At 44.4% G+C, this 23,508-nt stretch overlaps 1 protein-coding gene across 2 annotated transcripts in view; it reads right to left on the bottom strand.

Annotated features, from left to right (window-relative positions):
• Positions 1–161: 161 nt before the first annotated feature.
• The window catches only part of LOC120865418 (guanine nucleotide-binding protein G(I)/G(S)/G(O) subunit gamma-4), a 71,856-nt gene continuing 48,509 nt past the window's right edge, over positions 162–23,508 (bottom strand). For both annotated transcript variants that reach the window (XM_040242694.1, XM_040242695.1), the window contains exon 4: positions 162–4,018. In XM_040242694.1, coding sequence (XP_040098628.1) covers positions 3,890–4,018 — 129 coding nt within the window. In that variant the 3' untranslated portion in view covers positions 162–3,889. The remainder of the gene's footprint in view (positions 4,019–23,508) is intronic.

The raw sequence follows: 23,508 nt of genomic DNA, 5'->3' as shown, positions 1-23,508 counted from the left end.
CTCTGTCCAGAGAGCTATGGATTACAAGTATTTTGTATTTCAGAATGTTATCACATACTTAAATGTCCCACTAATGATATTACACCTAAAGAGGAGGAAAAAGTTGAGCTGTCAAAAAAAAGTCAGGGGTGGGGTGGGGCAGATGGGAAACAACCATAGGATTCTCAATTGCTAAGCACACTTTTTATTGAAGTACAACATACATACAGAAAAGGGCACAAACCACAAGTGTACAGCTCAAAGAATTTTCACAAAATAGACATGCCCAAGTGACCAGCAACTGGATCAAGGAACAGAACATCCAAGGAACACCCTTGTGCCCCCCAAAGAGTAACTTACATAACTACTTGCAAACAGCTTTGCCAGGTTTCTCACTTGATGTAAACAGAACTATACAGTACGGATTTTCCTCCTCTTGTGAGACTCACACAGTGTTGTGTGTGTGTCTGCAGGAGTACCCCTTGCTGTGTAGGGCTTCATTGTGTGAATATACTATAACTTGTTTATCCATTCAACATGGGCATGTGGGTACTTTCCAGTTTGGGGTTATTATGAACAGTGCTTCTATGAATTTTCTAGTACATTTCTCTTGGTGAATATACATACACATTTCTTCTGGGTAGACACCTAGGAATGGAGTCTTTAGGTCATATGATAAGTATACTTAACCCAGGCTATTTCACAGAAGAATGAGGAATTTATTGGATGGAGCTTGAATGCTCACCGAAATGACAGAAAGCTAGAAAGGAGAGTTAGGAAGACAGGTGGGGGCCAAGACAGCTCAGTGGGGCCTAGGAACGAAGCAGAAACAATCTGCTCAGGACTCTGTCATCCCTAGACACTAATACCAGTGGACACCACCACCAGTGGACACCACCCCTGCAGCCTGCTAGTCTTGGAAACCTTCATGACGGACCACTGCCACCCCTGGACCATCACAGCTCCCACGAAATGAATCTCAGCATCCCTTAATTTCTGTGTCACTTGCACCAAACTCACAGTCCTAAGCGTGGGAGTCCAAGGAGTTCACCCGAGGTCACTGGGCACTGCCTGGTCAGTCTGGTGCTAGAGAAGGGGATGCACCTGAGACAGGGAAGGCTTTCCCACTTCAGCATCCATGGTGCTGGAGGCACTGCATCCATCCCACTACATTTGTTTATATGGGGTGATTTCATGACTTCCCCCTTTAGGAAAGGGGTCAGGTGCTGGACAGTCAAGCTGGAAATGCCACATGACAACTGCTCACTACAGCCATCTTTTTCGGATCCTTACTTCTGCTGGGGGGAGGGTTTCATCCACACATCCGTGTGTCTCACAGCCCATGTGCTGGAGTTCGCCCTTAAGGGCAACACTGAGTTCAGGGATACATTAGAAGGGGCAAGCCACACAAAATGCTGCAGGTTTGAAAGGAAAAGGTGTAGTGAAAGGACAAAAAACATTTCATGGCGGGATGCAAGGCAGACAGGAGGAGAGGGAAAAGAACATAAAAGTGAAAACAAAAGAAAGGGAGTTTGGTGAAGTCGAGGAGCGCGTGCGTTGTTTCTTGACCTGGTTTAGATGGTTTCTGTGCTGTCCCACTTTCCCAGTCTCTCTGATGTGCTTTTATGGATTGTACTTTGCTTGAACAAGTTAATCACATTGACATGGACCACAGGATAAAGAGATTCTGGTTGTAAACCAAAATAGAGAGAGACTGGAAGTCATATTATCACAGACAGCATACAATTATGCTATAGTTTGAGCACACAGCTTCCTAACAGCACTGGTATTGTCAGGGAGCTTTCATGAAACAAAGAATTGATTTCAAAAAAGAAGCGAAGAATAAAAATGTACTAAAATCATTTACAAAGGTAGCAAGTCACTAATTGATCTGAAAATTATATTTGCCTTTTTTGCGGGTTATTTTACATGATTCTTCCAAGTGAACCATGGATCTTTGAATTCACACATTCTAGATCCCTATACTATATCCTGGCATTTAGTACATTTACTTGTTTTAAACGATAATCAGAGCTTTCACCATGTAGCACTTCCCCGTCTTAGAGCAAAGACAGGAGTTCAGTTCAGTTCAGTCGCATCCACCTCTTTGCGACTCCATGACCTGCAGCATGTCAGGCCTCCCTGTCCATCACCAACTCCCAGAGTTTACTCAAGCTCATGTCCATTGAGTTGCTGCTGATGCCATCCAACCATCTCATCCTCTGTCACCCTTCTCCTCCTGCCCTCAATCTTTCCCAGCATCAGGGTGTTCTCAAATGAGTCAGCTCTTTGCATCAGGTGGCCAAAATATTGGCGTTTCAGCTTCAACATCAGTCCTTCCAATGAACACTCAGAACAGATCTCCTTTATGATGGACAGGAGGAATAACTACCCACTATCCACAATCTGCAGACTGGAATGCTCAAGCATACAGTGGCTTGCCTAGAATCACACAGTGTAGCCACTGCCAGAGCTGGGGTAGAAGTTCCCAAACAAATGGAACAGGGCAAACGTGGACAGAGCACTCACTCTCTGCCCTGTGGTTTACTCCCTTCCTTTATTGGAGTGATAGGAGTTTGTTTTAGGTGGAACCTGCAAGTTTGTCTCAGAAAAATCAAAAGCTGTCTAGCCTTCCACATGGGCAGCCACATATCATTTTCCATAAGCTGTCAGAATATGGGACTGACATGTCTGCTCCCAGGGAAGATGGGAAGAGAAGTGTGCTGCTGAGCAGGCCCCAGCGATGGTGCTTCGTGGCACACGGCTCAGGCTGTTTTCAGGTCTCCCTACCTACCTGCAAACAGGTAAGGCTGGAAGACAGTGGAACTCAGGGGCTTAGGAGTCAGACTGTCTGCACTCAGGTCCCAGCCTTCTAGCTTACTATCTATAGCTTTGGGGAAACTACACGGTCTCTCTGTGCCTCAGTTTTCCTCTTTTTAGAACAGATGTATATTGTTGGAGGATTAAGTAAGTGGGTACATGTGAATGCTTCGATCATGGATGCTATATGGTGAGTTGCGCCCCTGACTCGCTCTTCTGGGGCAGGGGCCACCCAGGTGAAACCCTGCAGGGCCCAGTGCTGTGCCCAGAACAGGCCCTTATTAATGCAGCCCCTGCAGGGCAGGATCCAGAATAGGAGGAAGCAGGATGAAGTGGTATTTGGAGAGAAGAAATGTGCCCCTGGCCTGCTTGGCTGGAGCACGTAAAGAGAAGTAGTGGGGGCACATTTATAGTTAAGCTCACTCCAACATCTACCTAACACCTACATTTGCAGAAAGACCATCTACAAAGGGAATCAATGACAATCAGTGGGAAACAGGGGTCTGGGCTCTCTATCTGGGGCTGAGTCTCAGGGCCCCAGATGACCCTATTTAGAAAACCATCCAGTGATGTGGGTTCTTTCTTTTTTAAACAGGATGATGGAAAAGCAGGAAATAGAAAACTTCCAGAACTTTCTCCAGGAAGAGAGATGGAACCTTTACCCAAGGACTTCAGTTGGTCAAAATTCTCTAATTTGATACTGAATGATAGGTAAATGGGGGGCTTGTTGAGTATCTTTTCTCTTCTCAATAAGTTATCCACTGAAATGTATAAACTTGATGTAAGTAAACTTGGCAACTGATGTTTAAAAAACTTAAGCCCTTACACCCATACTTATTTTTAACTTGGCACATTTGTTATTTGGCTATAAAAAATGTGTATTTTCTTTTCTAATAATGAAAATAACAGAAACATGAAAAGAAAAGGTGAAACTGCAGACAATGAAGAAAACCAATGAAAAGATAGGCAGCAGGATAACGCTGGTTGGGCAGGGGTGAGTGTGGGCAGAGCTCCCTAAAGCTAAGAGCATGCGCGGTCTCTACCTGGGATTTTACAGACAGAAAAGGAGACATTTTCATAACAAATGGAGTCAGAGGATGGTACAAAAGAACTTCTTCTCTCGGAAGGGGTTTTCTGATGCAGGCACTGGGATGATGAGAGGGTCCTCCCGCACATGAGCTTCACAGTAGGCCAGGAGGTCCGCCGCTGCCTGGGAGACCTGGTGGGTACACAGCACAGGTGCAGGGTTAGAGGCCAGTTCACGGTGGGTCCAAGGCGGAGGTGTCGGTCTGGAGAGTGGACAAGCCTGAGGATAGGCTGGGCTGCATGCACTGCCAGTGACAAGGCCATTCCGAGGCCTGGAGAGAGGGCTTGTGCAAATCCGGAGGAGACAGGATTTGAAAGTTGCCTCTGAGGATATGTAACAGAGAAGAACAAGCCTGACTCCATATTGGATCTATTCCTTTAGCTCTAACCCTCGTGCTCTGTTATCTGTGCTTGTCATGCAGGCTCTGCATCTTTCATAAAAGAATGCTCCTCCTGAAATATACAGGAGAGCCCATTCTCAAGGCTCTGATCTTTAAAAGTATAACACTTTTCCATTCACAGAGAGATAGAAAGTTGCAGAACAGAGAAGGGCATTTATCTTGTTGGAGGTTTTTGGGAATATTGTGACCAGAGCTATGTGGACAGTTGTGAGAACAAAGGATTCCAATCTAAGAAATTTTGCAATAACCAGCCACCCTCTCTCCTCCTTTAGTATAAAAGAAACCTGAGTTCTAATTCAGTGAAGATGATTCTTTGGGAGACCAGTCCACCATCTTCTCTATCTGCTGGCTCTCTGAATAAAGTCACTCCTCTTTGCCCTGACAGCTCGTCTCTCAACTTAGTGGCCTGTCATGGGTCAAGCAGTACGAGCTTGGACTAGGTGACAGAAAGAGGTGCCACCCAGTAGAGGTGTAGATCAATACTAGGAGAGGTATGAGGCACCATCAGGAAGGTGTAGACAGCTAATCCTACTCGAAACTGAGTGATGAGCGAAGGCTCCAGGCCAGGAGCCTCACCAGTGACTCTGTAAAACTACCTCTAGACAGATAAAGCCAATTTCTGGCCCTGGCCAAACCAATGTGGTTGTAATTATTATTATTAGTGTTATTGTTTTACTGCAGTCCATTCTCATGACCAACCCAGGCACTTGATCCTCCGCAGGAGAACACAGATCATGAGCACATCACAGAGAACATGTACACATAAGCCACGCACAAGCCCACACTGAGCTTGGAAAGGCCACTCCTGAGGAGAGAGTTGCTCCTCACCAGAAACCTCTTTGCTTTTCCTTTTAGGCTTCTCTGGAGCCTACTGACACTTGGCAGTTGTGGATCAAATTATCTTCCAGGTAATCTCCAGGAGCTTCAGGGGAGAAGCAGCTGGAATAGGCAAGGCGCTGGGAAGTGTTTGCTAAGAGGGGGAAGGGACCAGCTCACTGGGCCCGTGGTCTAGGTCACGAGTCCAGCAAATGACTGGTCTGCGTATCGAACCATCCTGCCGGTTAGCTTGTTCTGCCTGCAAGTGCCTATTGGAGGCTACAGGCTGCAGTAAGAATATAGAAGTCAAAAGGAATCCTTTTCTTGCAATTAGTGTCTAACTCTTCCCCAGAATGATCGCTGCAGGTGAATGAAAAATGTTTGAAGGCCCCCAGTACACACAAGCCATACACCTTCCATCCAGGTTTTAAAAATTGGCTGTTGGTACTTCCCTAGTGGCCCAGTGGCTGAGACTCCGCATTCCCAATGCTGGGGGCCTGGGTTCAATCGCTGGTCAAGGAACTAGATCTTACCTGCTGCAGCTAAGAGTTCATATGCTGCAACTATTAATAAAAGCCTCACATGCCACAACTAAGGCCTGGCACAGCCAGATAAATAAATATTAAAAACAGAACAAAAACAATGTCACCAACGCTCAAAACTTAAAAAAAAAAAAAACCGGCCCCTCTTCCAAAATTTTATAGAAAATCTTCTAATTTCCAGCCCAGATTGACCTATTTCAGCAGTGGCTAGAATATAACAAATAATTTTAGTAGAGATATGTAATAAATGTTTCCTTCTGATGAAACAACTAAAAGTTGAGCCAATGAGTCAACCTAAATCCAGACGAAGTCTACATTTGCTGGGAGTGTGGAATGGAGCATCAGGCTTCCCTGTCCATCTGGGCCCCAAGATGACTGTACAACTTTAGGTAAGTCACTCAAATTCTCTGAGCTTTAGCTTCCTCATTTATAACATTAGCTATCTCCAAGATCCTGTTTACTCTAAACTGTCTGTAGTTTTCGCTCTGATAGCACAAGGGCAGTACTGCAGAGCCTAAATAAAATGGATGTTGGGTTGAATGAGAATGAAGTTTGCAGTGATTTACAGGACACCCATACAGGGATCTCCCAGGTGAGGTGGGGGCCATAAATATAAGGCCACCACAAGGGACTAGAGAACAGGAGCAGGGAAGCCGGCTCTGAAGCCCACAGAGGTGTGATGAGGGGCTTTGCTGGGGGCCCTTGGCTAAGATGCGCGCTCCCAGTGCAGGGGGCCTGGGTTTGATTCCCGGGCGGGGAACTTAATTCCACAACTGCAACTATTATTAGAGCCATGTGCCGCCACTAAAAGATCCTGCGTGCCACAGCAAAGACCTGGTGCAGCCAAATAAACACAGGTATTTTTTTAAAAACCTCTAGACATACAGAAACCCAGAATCACACCGTGAACGCTTGGGTGTGGAGCCTGAGCCTGGCATCGGGCTTGTCTCCTTCTGAACCAAAGCCAAGGGCTCTCCCCTGACTGCCTGGGTCGCAATCCCCTCCTCTCTACTCCAGGCATCTCCTTCAGCCCACAGAGGCAAGGGGTCTTCTCCACGGCCGCTGTGTTAGGGTGATCACAGAATTCACCCAACAGCTCCTCCCACAACCACCGCGAACCGGTCTTCACCACTCCCCAGGCCAGCATGCACAAGAAGGTGGAGATGTCCGAGCATCTATCTTCCTCCCCTAAGAGCCAGGTCCTCTTAGCTCTAACTTCAGTGAGTTCTTCCAGATGCTTCATTTAAGAAAGTCTTAGGACTTCCTTGCTGGTCCAGTGGCTAAAACTCCATGCTCCCAATACAGGGGGTCAGGTTGGATCCCTGGGCAGCAAACTAGACCCCAAATGCTACAACTAGGAGTTCAAATGCCACAACTAAGATCTGGGACAGCCAAATATAAATAAATAAAAATACATATTTTCTCAAGTCTTATCATCATCCCCTATCTCTAGTTTTCATTTTTCCCATCTATTTCACTTTTGGGGACAAGAACATGCTTCCATTCATTCTGAATTCTCTATAAACCTTACAATTTCATCTAGGAAGCTGTGTGTCAATCCTTTGGCTAATTGAGAGGCTATAGGGAAAAAAATAAGGCAAGACTTTTGCTTTCCAGGGGTCTGAGAAGACTCAAAAATTGTAACATTACTAAAACAATCAAGGTGTGCTAAAACATCACAAAAGCACAGCTGCACACCTCTGCAGGGCTTTGGAGACAGGGGTGTCTGAGTACCCCGACCCATCCAGTTCCACATGGGGGCAGTTACCCTGGTAAACCTGCCCCTTTTATCCAGAGGCTGGTTCCAGCCAACTGATCCCAGAGACATGATTTTCTAGCAAGCCAAGGATGGCTCATATCTTGTGGCAGATTCATATTAAACAAGTTCAAGAGGCAACTGTATAAAATCATTAATCAAAATAATAGTTGACATGAACTGAGTCCTTACTATTGATATGTGCCAAGCCCTGGGCTAAACACATTGTCGTATGTCTTGTGTGTGTATGCATGCTCAGTCGTGCCCAACTCTTTGTGACCCCATGGACTGTAGCCTGCCAGGCTTCTCTGTCCATGGAACTCTCCAGGCAAGAAATTTGGAGTGGGTTGCCATTTCCTCCTCCAGGGGATCTTCCTGACCCAGAGATCAAACCCACGTCTCTTGCATCTCCTGCCTTGGCAGGTAGATTCTTTACCGCTGAGCCAAAGCTATGGGTTTTCCAGTAGTCATGTATGGATGTGAGAGTTGGACCATTAAGGAAGCTGAGCACCAAAGAATTGATGCTTTTGAACTGTGGTATTGGAGAAGATTCTTGAGAGTCCCTTGGACTCTAAGGAGATCAAACCAGTCAATCCTAAAGGAAATCAGTCCTGAATATTCATTGGAAGGACTGATGCTGAGGCTGAAGCTCCAATACTTTGGCCACCTGATGCAAAGAACTGACTCACTGGGAAAGACCCTGATGCTGGGAAAGATTGAAGGCAGGAGGAGAGATGGATAACAGAGGATGAGATGGTTGGATGGCATCACCAACTCGATGGACATGAGTTTGAGTAAGCTCTGGGAGTTGGTGGTGGACAGGGACGTCTGGTGTGCTGTAGTCCATGGGGGTGCAAAGAGTCGGACACGACTGAGCGACTGAACCGAACTGAGCCACCGGGGAAGTCCCATTATATGTATGGCCTCATTTAATTATTCTAAATACTATTGTTAAAGTCACTTTACAGATGAGGAAACTAAGGCACGAAAGTTAAGAAATCTGTCCAAGTTCATACAACTGGTAAGAGAGAGACCAGGATTGAAGCTAAGCGGTCTGGCTACAGAAGCTAAACACTACAGTAGCTGCCTGATTAATTGTTCATGAAAACTGTACCTGGAAGGTAGCCTGGAAAGTTCTTGTCTGCTGGGCCAGCACACTCTCTTTGTAGACCAGCTACCTGGGAACTCATTTGACCAGAAGGAGAAGTTCTGCAACTAAAATTTCTTAGGTCATTTGTTTAATCCAGGGACAATTTAAAAATAATCTTTTGGTCATGCTGCACGGCATGGCAGATCTTAGTTCTCTGATTCAGGGATTGAACCTGCACCCACAGCATTGTCAGCATGGGATCTTAACCACTGGACCACCAGGGAAGCCCCCCATGGACAATCTTGCCAAGAAAACCATACAGTTGAGTGTCAGCCGCTGGGACTGGCTTCCTCTTCCTTTGCCCTGGCCTGGATGGATGCTCCAATGTTGCTCTGAGACTCCTTCCTCTGAGCTGTGACCTGCATGCTGTTAGTATATAAACAAGGACGCTATTACACTGGGTCGGTGCTAATTCCTTAGTAGCAGCCTTTTTAAACTAAGGGTTTCCCAGGTGGTGCTAGTGGTCAAAAATCTGCCTGCCAAGGCAGGAGATACAAGAGACCCAGGTTCAGTCCCTGGGTCGGAAAGATCCCCTGGAAGAGGAAAATGGCAACTCACTCCAGTATTCTTGCCTGGAACATCCCATGGACTAGAGGAGCCAGGCAGGCTACAGTCCACAGGGTCCCAAAGGGTTGGACATAACTGCGCACAGCACAGCCTTTGTAAACTAACGCCTAAGCCAGAGAACTTGAAAAAGTGAAACTTAAGACCACCACAAACAGCCAGCCAGGCCTTCCCACCTAATGCAACTGCTGAAGCAATTAAACGGTGCTTTGCTTCAGCATCTTCTCTACAAACACCCTGCCCTCTGCCTGTCAACGGATGGTGCTAACTACCTTTGGTTTGGCATTGCCAGCTTCGACTCCACCTATGTCCAAATTAAATAAAAACATTTTAATTTTCTTCAGTTTACCTACTAACAACAGGATCCAGCTGGTCTGAAGTTTGCAAATATCATTAGCAGATATTTTTGGGGTTTTGGTTTACTAAATATTATCACTTTTTTTTTGGCTTTTTGGTTTGCTAAATATTATTACAGCTTCCTTCCTCTTGATCATTTACTTGTTCAGATGCTTGTCAACATCCATTCACTGTGGGCTGCTGCTGCTGCTGCCGCCGCTGCTGCTAAGTCACTTCAGTCGTGTCTGACTCTGTGCGACCCCATAAACGGCAGCCCACTAGGCTCCCCCATCCCTGGGATTCTCCAGGCAAGAATACTGGAGTGGGTTGCTATTTCCTTCTCCAATGCATGAAAGTGAAAAGTGAAAGTGAAGTCGCTCAGTCGTGTCGGACTCTTAGCGACCCCATGGACTGCAGCCCACCAGGCTCCTCCGTCCATGGGATTTTCCAGGCAAGAGCACTGGAGTGGGGTGCCATTGCCTTCTCCGCATTGTGGGCAGATTGACTAATTTTCTGAGAGCGACTGCACCGCAAGGGGGCGCTGCATCAGGCCAAGGCATGGGAGGAGGGGTTCAAAAAATGGGGCTTTAGGGGTCACCCTGCAGAGGTGAGTTAGGACTGGTCTCCTTCCGGTCTCACGGTTGTGTATTTGCTCCCTTCACAGCCCCGGGTCTACAACCATGCCAGTAACATGTGGCCTTGCTAGCTCTCTAAGCAGGTCCAACCTAGGGCTTTTTCTATCATCTATCAAAGGTGATACTGCGCTTGATGCCACAATTTTTCCTTCAAGAAAACACGCTGTTCTTAGAATGCCTCGCGTTTCAGGGTCACGGAAGTGTTTGCTTAGTTATATCTACACGCCTCTGGATTGCAGAGTTCCATCTGGAGCACCAGTACTACAAGAATGAAACCAGAATTGTTAGTACTGGTACCAAGCGATCAGCACCCAGTTTTGCATGGACCTGGGTCGGCTCCACACAGTATTAGTTTTATAGATACACTCAGATTATTGAGAACACCCTACAGCCCAGTATAAGCATGTTAAGTCATTTTACAACAAAAGGAGTTTTCCACCTTTCCCCACCTTCGCCATCAGCTTTGTTTCATGCACTGTCCAAGGTCCCTTTACTCCTGTGTAACCAAAGTATCTTGGATAACCCCTGAAGCTTGCTGTGATGGGATCTGAAAAGACACACACATGTAATGATCATCCTGATGAGACTTCTGCAGGAAAGGTGACGCCCTAACACACAGTTTAGGATCCGGGCGTTAATTAAACTAAAAACCCACTCCTTAGATTGAAAGGGAGGGTTTCCTTAATCAGCCCTAGATTGATTTTTATGGTTCAAAGCTTCCTTCAGTGTATATAAAATATCGCATGCAGACTTCACCATATCCTAGAAACATCTGCCATCTTTGAAACATAAAATAGACAATTTACTTTCAAAGAGAGATCTTTATTCTGAAATTTAAAACTCCGTTACTGTTTATGTTTTCTTATCAAGTCTGAAGTCTGCTTTGTCTTCAAATCCTCTGTTACAAAATGCCCAGAGCATCTCTGCCTCCTCTCCTTAGTACTGAAGTGTTAAGAGTTACATGATAACAGATGTTGAAAAGAGAAAAGAATTGGGAGCTAGGGAACAACTGTGGAATTTTACCATTACATTTCAGAGTAAAAGAGGTGATTAAAACAGCTCAAGTTAGCACATAACCCCATTTGTTGCACTATAATTACAAGCTTCAATGATGGGGAGAAAATGTTGCAATTACTAAGTCACATTCTAGGACAAGACAGATGACATAATTACCATTCTGGCTGTGACACCCACTGCATTTATCCTTTGCATCTAAAGTACAGCGACTCACAACTATTTTTCAGCAATCCTGGTCTATTTAACAATACTACTTGGAATAGATCACAGGCATTCTTGATGGCCCTGCCTGTTCCTCCCTTCCCCACCAAGAAAACAAAGCGGGATTAGAGTCAAGAGCACAGCCGGGTTGCATCCCCCACTGTGCAACGATATCTTTCACAAGGTCAAATCTGATACAAGTGCCAACAGAAGAAATCATGTGCCTAATAAAACCCTGAGGATATTACAGGTCTGTGCCTCACCTCTGAATTCTGAGCTAAAGCTACAGGGTGAATCCTTGTGAATTTTGTTTCTTTCTTCTAATGTTGGATATTATTTGAGATTAACACACCAGTTTTGTTTTGTTTTTTAAAGAATCTGCCTGCAAGGTGGGAGACTGGGGTTTGATATCCGGGTCAGGAAGATCCCCTGGAGAAGGAAATGGCAACCCATTCCATTGTTCTTGCCTGGAAAATCCCATGGACAGAGGAGCCTACAGCTCATCAGGTCACAAAGAGTCGGACATGACTGAGTGACTAATACTTCTTATTTTTTAATTTTATTGTTTTTAAAGAATTTATTGAATTTGTTACAATACTGCTTCTGTTTTAGGCTTTGGGTTTTTTTTTTTTTTTTGTCCCTAAGGCATGTGGGATCTTAGTCACCCAACCAGGGATCGAAAGGGATTGAACCTGGGCCTCCTGCACTGGAAGCACAGTCTTAACCACTGGACTTCCAGGAAGTCCTAACACCAGTTTTAAGGGCATTCTCGAGATACTTCCAAATAATTATGCTATAGACTGAATGTGGGAGAAGGCAATAGAACCCCACTCCCAGTACTCTTGCTTGGAAAATCCCATGGATGGAGAAGCCTGGTAGGCTGCAGTCCATGGGGTTGCGAAGAGTCGGACACGACTGAGCGACTTTACCTTCACTTTTCACTTGCATGCATTGGAGAAGGAAATGGCAACCCACTCCAGTGTTCTTGCCTGGAGAATCCCAGGGATAGGGAAGCCTGGTGGGCTGCCGTCTATGGTATCCCACAGAGTCGGATACGACTGACTTGACTTAGCAGCAGCAGCAGCAGGCTGAATGTGTGTGTCCTCTTCCCCACCCCCTAAGTTTATAAGTGAAACCAAAATCTCCAGTGCCATGGAGATGGGACCTTTGGTAGGTAATTAGGTCATGACGGTTGGAACTTCATGAATGGAATTGAGATGGGCTGGGACTTGGGACCCTTTGCTGCAATATTTGCACCTGGTTTCCTTGAGCACAGAAAGACAAAGAAACTATAAGGGACTAAAAATAAATGTGCTACAATGTACAGCTGGGGCAAATTATGGACACAAGATAGGAAAAGACCAAAACCAAACTGCCGCTCCTGAAGAGTTGGGAGCAAAAACAGGGTGCTGGGAGCAAAAGCTGGGTACTGTGCATGCCTCTTGCACACAACAGCACCAAAGCGGTGGGCAAACTTCCTAAACCAGCCCTCTGGCTCCACCCCTCACCCCATGTAAGGAGCCGGCTTGCCCCGCCTAGGAGAGTGAGGAAGCAAGGAAACCTGCTACCTCTCTCCTCCAGACCCCCCCACCAGCTGCAGCAGGAGCCCCAGAAAAGCCTTGCTTGAATTTCTTATCTGGCCTCTGATCAATTTCTATTGATTAAAGAGGCCAAGAACCCTGGTAGGTGATAAAAATTAGTGTTCTTATAAGAGAAAAGGTCTCTCTCTCCCTCCCTTCCATGTGAGGTCAAAAGAGGGTAGCCATTTGTGACCCTAGAAGAGAGGCCTCACCAGAACCTGACTGTTGGTACCCTGATCTCAGACTTCCCAGCCTGCAGAGCTGTGAACAGTGAATTTCTACTGTTTGCGTCACTGAAGTCCACGGTATTCTGATACAGCAGACATTTGGCTTCTAGTGGTTTCCAGCAAATGTTGTGTATTGACTAGATCAATACTGGAAATTCTCAATCATTGGGTCCTAGGCCACAACCAGCATCTAGTAGGGAGTAAGGTTATTCCTGGAGGAAACCACAGGGGGTGGGAGATATGTGTGAATACATGATAATATAACACAGAGTCCTTCTCTGAATTCTAAAGTCAAATGTCCAGACTAACGAATGAGCTGCTGTTCACTATCACCAGCATACAGGTTTTTTTCACATCAAAAGTTGATTGCACATTTGCAGCAACACAGATGGGCCTAGATATTATCATACTAAGTGAGATCATACTAAGCGAGCAAGTCAGACACAGAAAGATAAACATCACATGATATTGCTTATATGCAGAATCTAAAAAAAAAAATGATACGAATGAACTTAAAACAGAAACAGACTCACAGACTTGGAGAATGAATTTATGGCCACCAGCAGGGAAGGGTGGGTGGGAGGGATAGATTAGGAGTTTGGGATTGACATGTACACACTGCTATACTTAAAACTGATAACCAACAAGGACCTACTGTAAAAGTTGATTACATATTAAGAGGTAATTCTGAGATACTTGAAAGAGAGTTTTAATATTCCCAAGTTAATCTAAGTAAGAGCTTACTATTACATGGCTTTCACCATCAGGAACTGCAAAGCTCTCAGTTCGTTTAGAGTGATTAACCCAGGTCCACCCAGGATCTTGATTTAACAAAACCCTTTTAACAGGTTGGTATGTATCCTGCATGACTCTGACAGCCTCTCAGCTTTGACACATCACAATTTCCCACAAAGGAAGCCAAAATTCAGTCATTTTGCAAGCTCACCAAGAGAGTGATTTATGTGGTGACAGAAGCTAGTGAGTCACTGAAGAGTCTCCTGGGACTGATGTCAGAATGAAAGATGAACATAACAAGTGGGTTCTAGCTCCAGTGATTCTAGAAAGCTAGCAGCATCTCAGAAAGGAAGCGGGGGCTTATGAGTCAAAAGACAACGTCCCAGACGGGCTGCACTCAGCGCTGCTGAGCTCTGTCATCTGGGCACTCAGTGTCCACTCCTGTGGAATCAGCGATACCTGGTAGTCTGTGGCTAAATGACACAATAGATGTATTGATTATATGCACAATGTATTATTATTTCATTATTCATTTGGCCACTTTTTGGTAGGGTGGGAGAGCTGTTTGGGCCATAGAAATGAAGTGGTTTTTGTTCAGTCACTAAGCTGTGTCTGCTTCTTTGCAACCCCATGGACTGCAGCCCATCAGGCCGCTCCGCCCCCCACTGGCTCCTGGAGTTTGCTCAAATTCATGTCCACTGAGTCAGCGACGCTATGTAACCATCTCATCCTCTGCTGCCCCCTTCTCCTTTTGCAAGAAGTAATCTCTCAGAAGTGATCAGGGCAATTTGATCTCTGAGATGTCCTCACAAACAATGTCTCCTTGAATTGGGAGGCATGTTTCATCTTCTTGTTCTCCTACTCACATTCTACTCTCTGATTTAACTGAAAGATTTCTCTCCTTTTATCTAATACCTATCTCTCGAAGGGCTCATTCATAACCCCTGTTCTTAATTTTAGTCTAAATCTGATTGTAGAATGTTATCATCTGAATCATTCAACGTCTAAAGGTCTGGGAAAGGGCTACGAATGTTTCTGGTAGAGGAAGGGGAAATGAAGACAAGGGTTAAACCTCAATTGCTAAACTGGCGGAAGCTGGAATAAGAAAGAGCTGCTACAGAGTATAGAAGAGACATATGAAAAAGGCAAAAATCTACAAGCATTGCCTCTAGACTTTTGGCTAGATCATATGACATAATTTATGTTTAATTTTTTTTAGAAATGCCATTCTTTCTACCATAACATCTAATATCTTTCAGAAAATACTTATTTGGCTGAATGACATGCGAACTCTCAGTGTGGCATATGAGATCTAGTTCCCTGACCAGGGATTGAACCTGGTCACCTGCATTGGGAGTGTGGAGTCTTAGCCACCTTACCACCAGGAAAGTCCCTATTATCTTAATTATATCCCTTTTCCTGGACTTCGCCAGACCCTTTAAATCATCCATCAGTGATCTATCAGAACGTGAAGATCTCCCCAATTTTGCTTTTTTAAAACTTGTTCACAGGGAACACCATGATATTTAAGCCTAACTTCTTTTGTTTTAATAACTACTAACTTTTGCTTCAGAATTTTCTGCATTGGCTTCAGAAACTTCAGTTCAGTTCAGTCGCTCAGTCGTGTCCAACTCTTTGTGACCCCGTGAATTGCAGCATACCAGGCCTCCCTGTCCATCACCAACTCCCAAAGTTCACTCAAACTCATGTCCATCAAGTCAGTGATGCCATCCAGCCATCTCATCTTCGGTCGTCCCCTTCTCCTCCTGCCCCCAATCCCTCCCAGCATCAGGGTCTTTTCCAATGAGTCAACTCTTCGCATCAGGTGGCCAAAGTACTGGAGTTTCAGCTTTAGCATCAGTCCTTCCAATGAACACCCAGGACTGATCTCCTTTAGGATGGACTGGTTGGATCTCCTTGAAGTCCAAGGGACTCTCAAGAGTCTTCTCCAACACCACAGTTCAAAAGCATCAATTCTTCGGCGCTCAGCTTTCTTCACAGTCCAACTCTCACACCCATACATGACCACAGGAAAAACCAGAGCCTTGACTAGACAGACCTTAGTCGGCAAAGTAATGTCTCTGCTTTTCAATATGCTATCTAGGTTGGTCATAAGTTTCCTTCCAAGGAGTAGGTGTCTTTGAATTTCATGGCTGCAATCACCATCTGCAGTGATTTTGGAGCCCCCCAAAATAAAGTCTGACACTGTTTCCCATCTATTTCCCATGAAGTGATGGGACCAGATGCCATGATCTTCGTTTTCTGAATGTTAAGCTTTAAGCCAACTTTTTCACTCTCTTTCACTTTCATCAAGAGGCTTTTGAGTTCCTCTTCACTTTTTGCCATAAGGGTGGTGTCATCTGCATATCTGAGGTGACTGATATTTCTCCTGGCAATCTTGATTCCAGCTTGGGCTTCTTCCAGCCCAGCGTTTCTCATGATGTACTCCGCATAGAAGTTAAAAAAGCAGGGTGACAATATACAGCCTTGACGTACTCCTTTTCCTAATTAGAACCAGTCTGTTGTTCCATGTGCACTTCTAACTGTTGCTTCCTGACCATACAGGTTTCTCAAGAGGCAGGTCAGGTGGTCTGGTATTCCCATCTCTTTCAGAATTTTCCACAGTTTATTGTGATCCACATAGTCAAAGGCTTTGGCATAGTCAATAAAGCAGAAATAGATGTTTTTCTGGAACTCTCTTGCTTTTTCCATGATCCAACTTAATAGTACATGTTTTATCTCTTGGCAAAATAAAACCATAAAATATTTTTTTTCCTTCCAAAGAATTCACGAACTGGCGGTGCAGCTGCAACTCTTAGGAAATGCTATAAAAAATAAGGATAACATGTACAGATGTGAGACCTGGACCATGAAGAACAGGCTGAGCATGGAAAAACTGATGCTTTCAAACTGTGGTGTTGGAGAAGACTCTTGAGAGTCCCTTGGACTGCAAGGAGATCCAACCAGCCTATCCTAAAAGAAATCAGTCCTGAATATTCATTGGAAGGTTTGAGGCTGAAGATCCAATACTTTGGCCACCTCATGCGAAGAGTTGACTCATTGGAAAAGCCCCTGATGCTGGGAAAGATTGAAGGCGGGAGGAGAAGGGGGTGACAGAGGATGAGATGGTTGTGGTACCACCGACTCAGTGGGTGTGAGTTTAAGCAAGCTCTGAGAGGTGGTGAAGGACAGAGAATCTGGCATGCTGTAGTCCATGGGGTCTCAGAGTTAGACACAAGTTAGTGACTGAACAGCAATGTGTTCAAGATGTATCTATTAGAAGAATTATGAGGGAAAAAAACCCTGGTTCAAACACACATGTGAAACAAGAATCATGATAACTTTTGGACACTTTACTGCTGGCTCCAGCAAACAGCTCTGGATTATGCAGGCTGCTGGAGGAAATGTTTAGTATGAAGACAATCCCAACCAAATTTCCACTTCAATCTGGAATATGTTATGATTTCTATGCAATGTGTTTCCATAAGAATATGCTCATATTTTTCACTGGGCAGTTAATCCTAAAGAGATAGGAAGACAGATTCTATACAAAAATAATAATACAAATAATTAAATTGTTCAGCTGAACGGACAGTAGTCAAAAACCACTCCCCGGTTTGAATACAGAGGCTTGGGCTGACGGTGTGGCAGGGAGACCCTGCACGGAGCAGACAGAGGGGCCCCCTTTCTGTCTCCTGCACTAAGAGGTCACCTCGTGCGGCTCCCTCCGCGTTCAGATGCCCTCGTACTACACAGGTAAGAAGTCCAGAGGAGGGACTTCCTGGTGGTGCAGTGGTTGAGAATCCGCCTGGCAGGGGATGCAGTTTTGACGCAGGGGATGCCTTGCAGGGGACACAGATCTTAGTTCTTGGTCAGGGAACTAAGATCCCTCATGCCATGGAGCAACTAAGCCTGCCTGCCACAACCAGAGAGTCTGTGCACCACAACAAAATATCCCACATAATCCAACAAAGATTCCTTGTGCTGCAACTAAGACCCAACACAGACGAATAAATAAATAGCTATAAGAAAAAGAAGTTCAGAGGAGGGAGTGAGTGAGTGCTGGGGGAGGCGGCACTTCTGCAGGGGGCATGATTTCCAGGAAGAACTTGACTTTTGGAAATAGCTTTACCGCCTTTATGACAATAATAATCCTTATTTGTTTGTAAAATTACCCCAAAGGACAAAAATGGAAGTAAAAATCAACAGAAACCCTGCCATTTGGAGAGAACATTTGGTGAACATCTTTACAGACATCTTACTACCCATCTTTGTACATATAATGTCACATGCTGTTTTGCAATGTGCTTTTATAATCACTCAGAGCACACATATGTACATCATTTAATCAGATGATACAGTATAACACTGTCTGTATATAACTTAGATGAAATAAAATTCGTATTTTACAGCAAGACAAGAAAAACTTAAGACACAAAAATTTTTCTCTGCCATTTGGCTGTCTCTCTCTCCACTGCATCGTGTATGATGCCTTGCACAAACCTCCCCTTTGGCAGAAATACCTGCTCAACCATGAAGTGCAACATTCTCCTAGCATCAACAAGTGCAGTTCAGTTCAGTCGCTCAGTTGTGTCTGACTCTTTGCAACCCCATGGACTGCAGCACGCAAGGCCTCTCTATCCATCACCAACTCCTGGAGTTTATTCAAACTCGTGTCCATTGAGTCGGTGATGCCATCCAGCCATCAGTGTACTCATGTACAAGCATCAGTAAGACAACTCCTCCAAGATCACATTCCTTCTTGACCTTATAGAGGTCACATGACCCACCACCACTTTGTACTTGCAGACCAGGATTATGTAAATTGTCAATAACACATTATTTGATGTACAGCCATCTGACTTAAAAAACTTATATAACTCTGCTTTGACCTCTAACAAGCAGAACAGTTCTCAGAGCTTTCTGAGGTGCTCGTCCCGGGTTATAATCCTCAATTCGGTTCCAATAAAATCTTCCCTTTCTTTCTGATTAACTTTTTGTTGACACTATTTAACCAATCCGTGTGTATGCTTAGTTGCTCAATTGTCTGCAACTCTTTCCAACCCCATGGACTGTAACCCTCCAGGGTCCTCTGTCCATGGGATTTTATAGGCAAGAATACTGGGGTGGGTTGCCATTCCCTTCTCCAGGGGATCTTCCTGACCCAGGGATTGAACCCGGGTCTCCTGCATTGCAGACAGATTCTCTACTGTCTGAGCCACCAGGGAAGCCCAATCAATCCCTACTGATGGACAAAAAATATAATTTTTTGACATTATAATAGTGTTCTGATGAAATTCTCACAGTCCTTCATTAATTGTGAGATTGTCTCCTTTGGGTAATCCCTAGAAGAGAGAGTGCTGGCTCAGAGTATGCACAATCAACATTTTGATACATATTCCAAACCACTCTTTGGGAAGACTGTAGGTTTCCACTCCAACTATCAAAAAACTGCTCACTTCCTTTAACAGTTGATAACGATACAGGATTTCAGCGACAATTAAAAACATCAATAGTCTGGATCTCAGTTTTTTTCTTCCCCAAGTGCATCTCACTGGTTTTTGGAGGCACAACTCGTGTGTTATTTTCTGGTTTTTTTTTTTTTTTGGCTATGCCATGCAGCTGGCAGGATCTTAGTTCCCCGACCAGGGATCAAACCTGCAGTGCTTCCTGCAGCGGAAGTGCAGGGTCTTAACCACTGGACCGCCAGGAAGTTCCTCTTGTATTATTTTTAAAGCTAAATGTCTCTTCATATATTTGACCCTTTACATGTCTCCTTTTCAGATTGCCTATTCATGTCGGTTGTGCATTGTTTTAAAAAAAGGGAGGATCTTTTTAATCTGCTTTATTTTTTCTTAAAAGGGAGGCTGTTTTTTAATCTTATTTTTTCAGAGAAATTAAATTTAAAGATATTAACCTTTTGTTACTCAGGTAGCAAATAGTTCTCTTAATTTGTTGACTGGAAGATTTTCACCATATAGACTTTTTTTAAAAAAATGCAATTAAAACTTTTATTTAATGAACTGTAGATTTTGTAATATGCTTGGCCTTCCCAAACTCACATTATATAAAATATTTGCTTCTATTTTACAGGTACTTTTATGGTTTTGGAATATTTACATCTCTGATTAAAGTTATGGGATGAAATATGTTTCCCCAGACTCATGTTGAAGCCATAACCCCTGAAAACATTAATAAAGGGGAATCTCCAGGCAAGAATACTGGAGTGGGTTACCACGCCTCCCCCAGGGGATCTTCCTGACCCAGGGATTCAACTCGAGTCTCTTATGTCTCCTGCCCTGGCTCACAGGTTCTTTCGCTAAGTCGCTTCAGTCGTGTCCGACTCTGTGCGACCCCATAGACGGCAGCCCACCAGGCTCCCCCGTCCCTGGAATCCTCCAGGCAAGCACACTGGAGTGGGTTGCCGTTTCCTTCTCCAATGGATGAAAGTGAAAAGTGAAAGTGAAGTCGCTCAGTCGTGTCCAATTTAGCGACCCCATGGACTGCAGCCTTTACCAGCCTTACTAAAATGGAGCAAGGAAGCCAGAAGAGGGAGCTCTCAGGCAGAACTGTGCAAGTGAATTATAGGAAGCATTTCAGTTTCAAACACCAGTAGAAGACTCCTCAACAGAAAAGAATCATCAGTTACAAGCCCCAACAGGAAAAGAGGTACATGGAATCTCCTACAAGAAATCCACTACCCCAGCAACTTGGCCAGTGAGAAACTACCATCACTCTGAACTCTCCTTTTTCTCTCTAAAATAAATAGCATTCTTCTCCTTTGTTTGTTGGACTTGCCCATAGTTTCTGCTGTAGCATGATCTTCCTGAATTGCAAGTCTCTGCTATTTCCAAATAAGTCCATCTTTGCTGGTAAAATAGCTGACTTTTATTTTTAAGGTCAATATTCCCAGTCTAACTGTATGTAGAGACAGGGCCTCCACGGAGATAGCTGGCCCTCTGTATTCATGGATTTGGTATCAGTGGGTTTAACCAATAATGAACTGAAAATGTCTGGGGGAAAAAAAGAAAAACAGAAAGTTCCAAAAAGCAAAACTTGAATTTGCTGCACACCAGGAAGTATTTACATAGCATGTATGTTGCATTTACAATATTTACATAGCATTTACATTGTATTAGGTATTATAAGTAATCTAGAGATGATTTAAAGTATATGAGGAACCTCCCTGGTGGTCCAGTGGCTGAGATTCCGTGCTCCTAACGTAGGGGGCCCAGGTTAGATCTCTGGTCAGGGACCTAGATCCCACCTGCTGCAACAGAGTCCACATGCCACAACTAAAGATATCGCATGTCACAGCTAAGGCCTGGCACAGCCAAATAAATACTTTTTAAAACCTATATGATAGGAAGAGTGTGGGTTATATGCAGATACTACACCATTTTATAAATGGAACTTGAGCATTCTTGAACTTTGGTATTTAAGGAAGGCCCTGGAAACAATCCCCTACAGATAAGAAAGAATGACTATAATTCAGGCTAGATGAGGTTATAAGGGTGGCACCCGAATCAAACAGGATTCAGTTCAGTTCAGTTCAGTCGCTCAGTCGTGTCTGACTCTTTGCGACCCCATGAATCGCAGCACGCCAGGCCTCCCTGTCCAGCACCAACTCCCGGAGTTCACTCAGACTCATGTCCATCGAGTCAGTGATGTCATCCAGCCATCTCATCCTTTGTCGTCCCCTTCTCCTCCTGCCCCCAAGCCCTCCCAGCATCAGAGTCTTTTCCAATGAGTCAACTCTTCGCATGAGGTGGCCAAAGTAATGGAGTTTCAGCTTCAGCATTATTCCCTCCAAAGAAATCCCAGGGCTAATCTCCTTCAGAATGGACTGGTTGGATCTCCTTGCAGTCCAAGGGACTCTCAAGAGTCTTCTCCAACACCACAGTTCAAAAGCATCAATTCTTCGGCGCTCAGCTTTCTTCACAGTCCAACTCTCACATCCATACATGACCCCTTGCATGAGTTAATAAGAAGAGACCCTAGAAGGGTCTTCACATGAGCACAGAGGAAAGGCTGGGTGAGGACAGAGTGAGAAGGCAGCTAGCTGTCTGCCACAGGAGAGGCTTCAGCAGACTGCTCAAGTGTCTAAATTGGCAATTAAGTTGCCAACACCTTAACCTTGGACTTCCAGCTTCCAGAAAGGTGAGAAAATAAATTTCTGATGTTTAAGCCACATATTCTGTGGTATTCTGTTATGCCAGCCCTAGCAAATATGGGGTTCCATGGTGAAGCAACAGTAAGGAATCTGCCTGCAAAGCAGGAGACCTGGGTTTGATCCCCGGAGGAAGCCATGGCAACCCACTCCAGTACTCTTGTCTGGAGAATCCTATGGACAGAGGAGCCTGGAGGGCTACAGCCCACAGGCTGCACAGAGTTGGACACGACTGAAGCAACTAAGCAGCAGCAGCAGACACATACAACCCATCTGATACTTATCTGATAAAACTAGTGGTATGCAACTTTATTTTCAAAAGGGTTAGCAATTTCTAGCAACATTAATAATCTGTTCTCTACTGAGCTGAGATGCCATCGGGATTGTACTTCAAATTCCCAATACACTGGGGCCTATTTAGGGACTTCCTATTTTTTTCTGTTGATCTATTCCTAAAGGAGTATTATAAATTTTTAAATACTACAGTTTTATAATAAACTTGTAGGAATATTCTACATATATTATGTTCAGTTGCTAAGTCATGTCCAACTCTCTGTGACTCCATGGACTGCAGCACGCCAGACTTTCCTGTCTTCACTATTTCTCACTCAGAGTTTGTTCAAACTCATGCCCCTTGAGTCAGTGATGCCATCCAACCATCACATACTATGTTGCCCCCTTCTCCTCCTGCCCTCAATCTTTCCCAGCATCAGGGCCCTTTCCAAGAGTCAGCTCTTTGGATCTGGTGGCCAAAGTATTGGAGCTTCAGTATCAGTCCTTTGAATGAATATTCAGGCTTGATTTCCTTTAGGATTGACTGGTTTGAGCTTCTTGCTGTCCAAGGGACTCCCAAGAGTCTTTTTCAGTACCACAACTTGAAAGCATCATTTCTTTGACATTCAGCCTTCTTTATGGTCCAACTTTCACATCCGTACATGATAACTAGAAAAAACATAGTTTTGATTATACGAACCTTTGTTGGCAAAGTGATGCCTCTGCTTTTTAGTAACACTGTCTAGGTTTGTCACAGCTTTTCTTCCAAAGAGCAAACAGCTTTCAGTTTCATGGCTACAGTCACTGTCTGCAGTGATTTTGGAGCCCAAGAAAATAAAGTCTGCCACTGTTTCCATTTTTTCCCCATCCATTTGCCATGAGTGATGGAACCGGATGCCACAATCTTACTTTTTGAATGTTGAGTGTTAAGCCAGCTTTTTCACTCTCCTCTTTCACCTTCATCAAGAGGCTCTTTAGTTCCTCTTCATTTTCTGCCATAAGGGTGGTGTCATCTGTATAGCTGAGGTGATTGAGATTCTCCCAGCTCTTCCTCCTCAAATATACGTACTTCTTTTTTTAAAAAAAAATTTCTGGATATTCTCACAATTTATCTAATTGAAATTAGAATTAAGTTTCCTTTCTTCAAAAACAGTGATAGAATTACTTTCTTTCTCAAGCTGAATAATATTCTGCTGTGTAGATATACAGACCTATCTCAT

The sequence above is a fragment of the Oryx dammah genome, unplaced genomic scaffold (genome assembly GCF_014754425.2).
Source record: "Oryx dammah isolate SB20612 unplaced genomic scaffold, SCBI_Odam_1.1 HiC_scaffold_6, whole genome shotgun sequence".
In the NCBI taxonomy this organism is placed as follows: domain Eukaryota; kingdom Metazoa; phylum Chordata; class Mammalia; order Artiodactyla; family Bovidae; genus Oryx; species Oryx dammah.
Note: the sequence above shows the minus strand (reverse complement) of the source record. Positions and strands in the feature narration are given on the sequence as shown.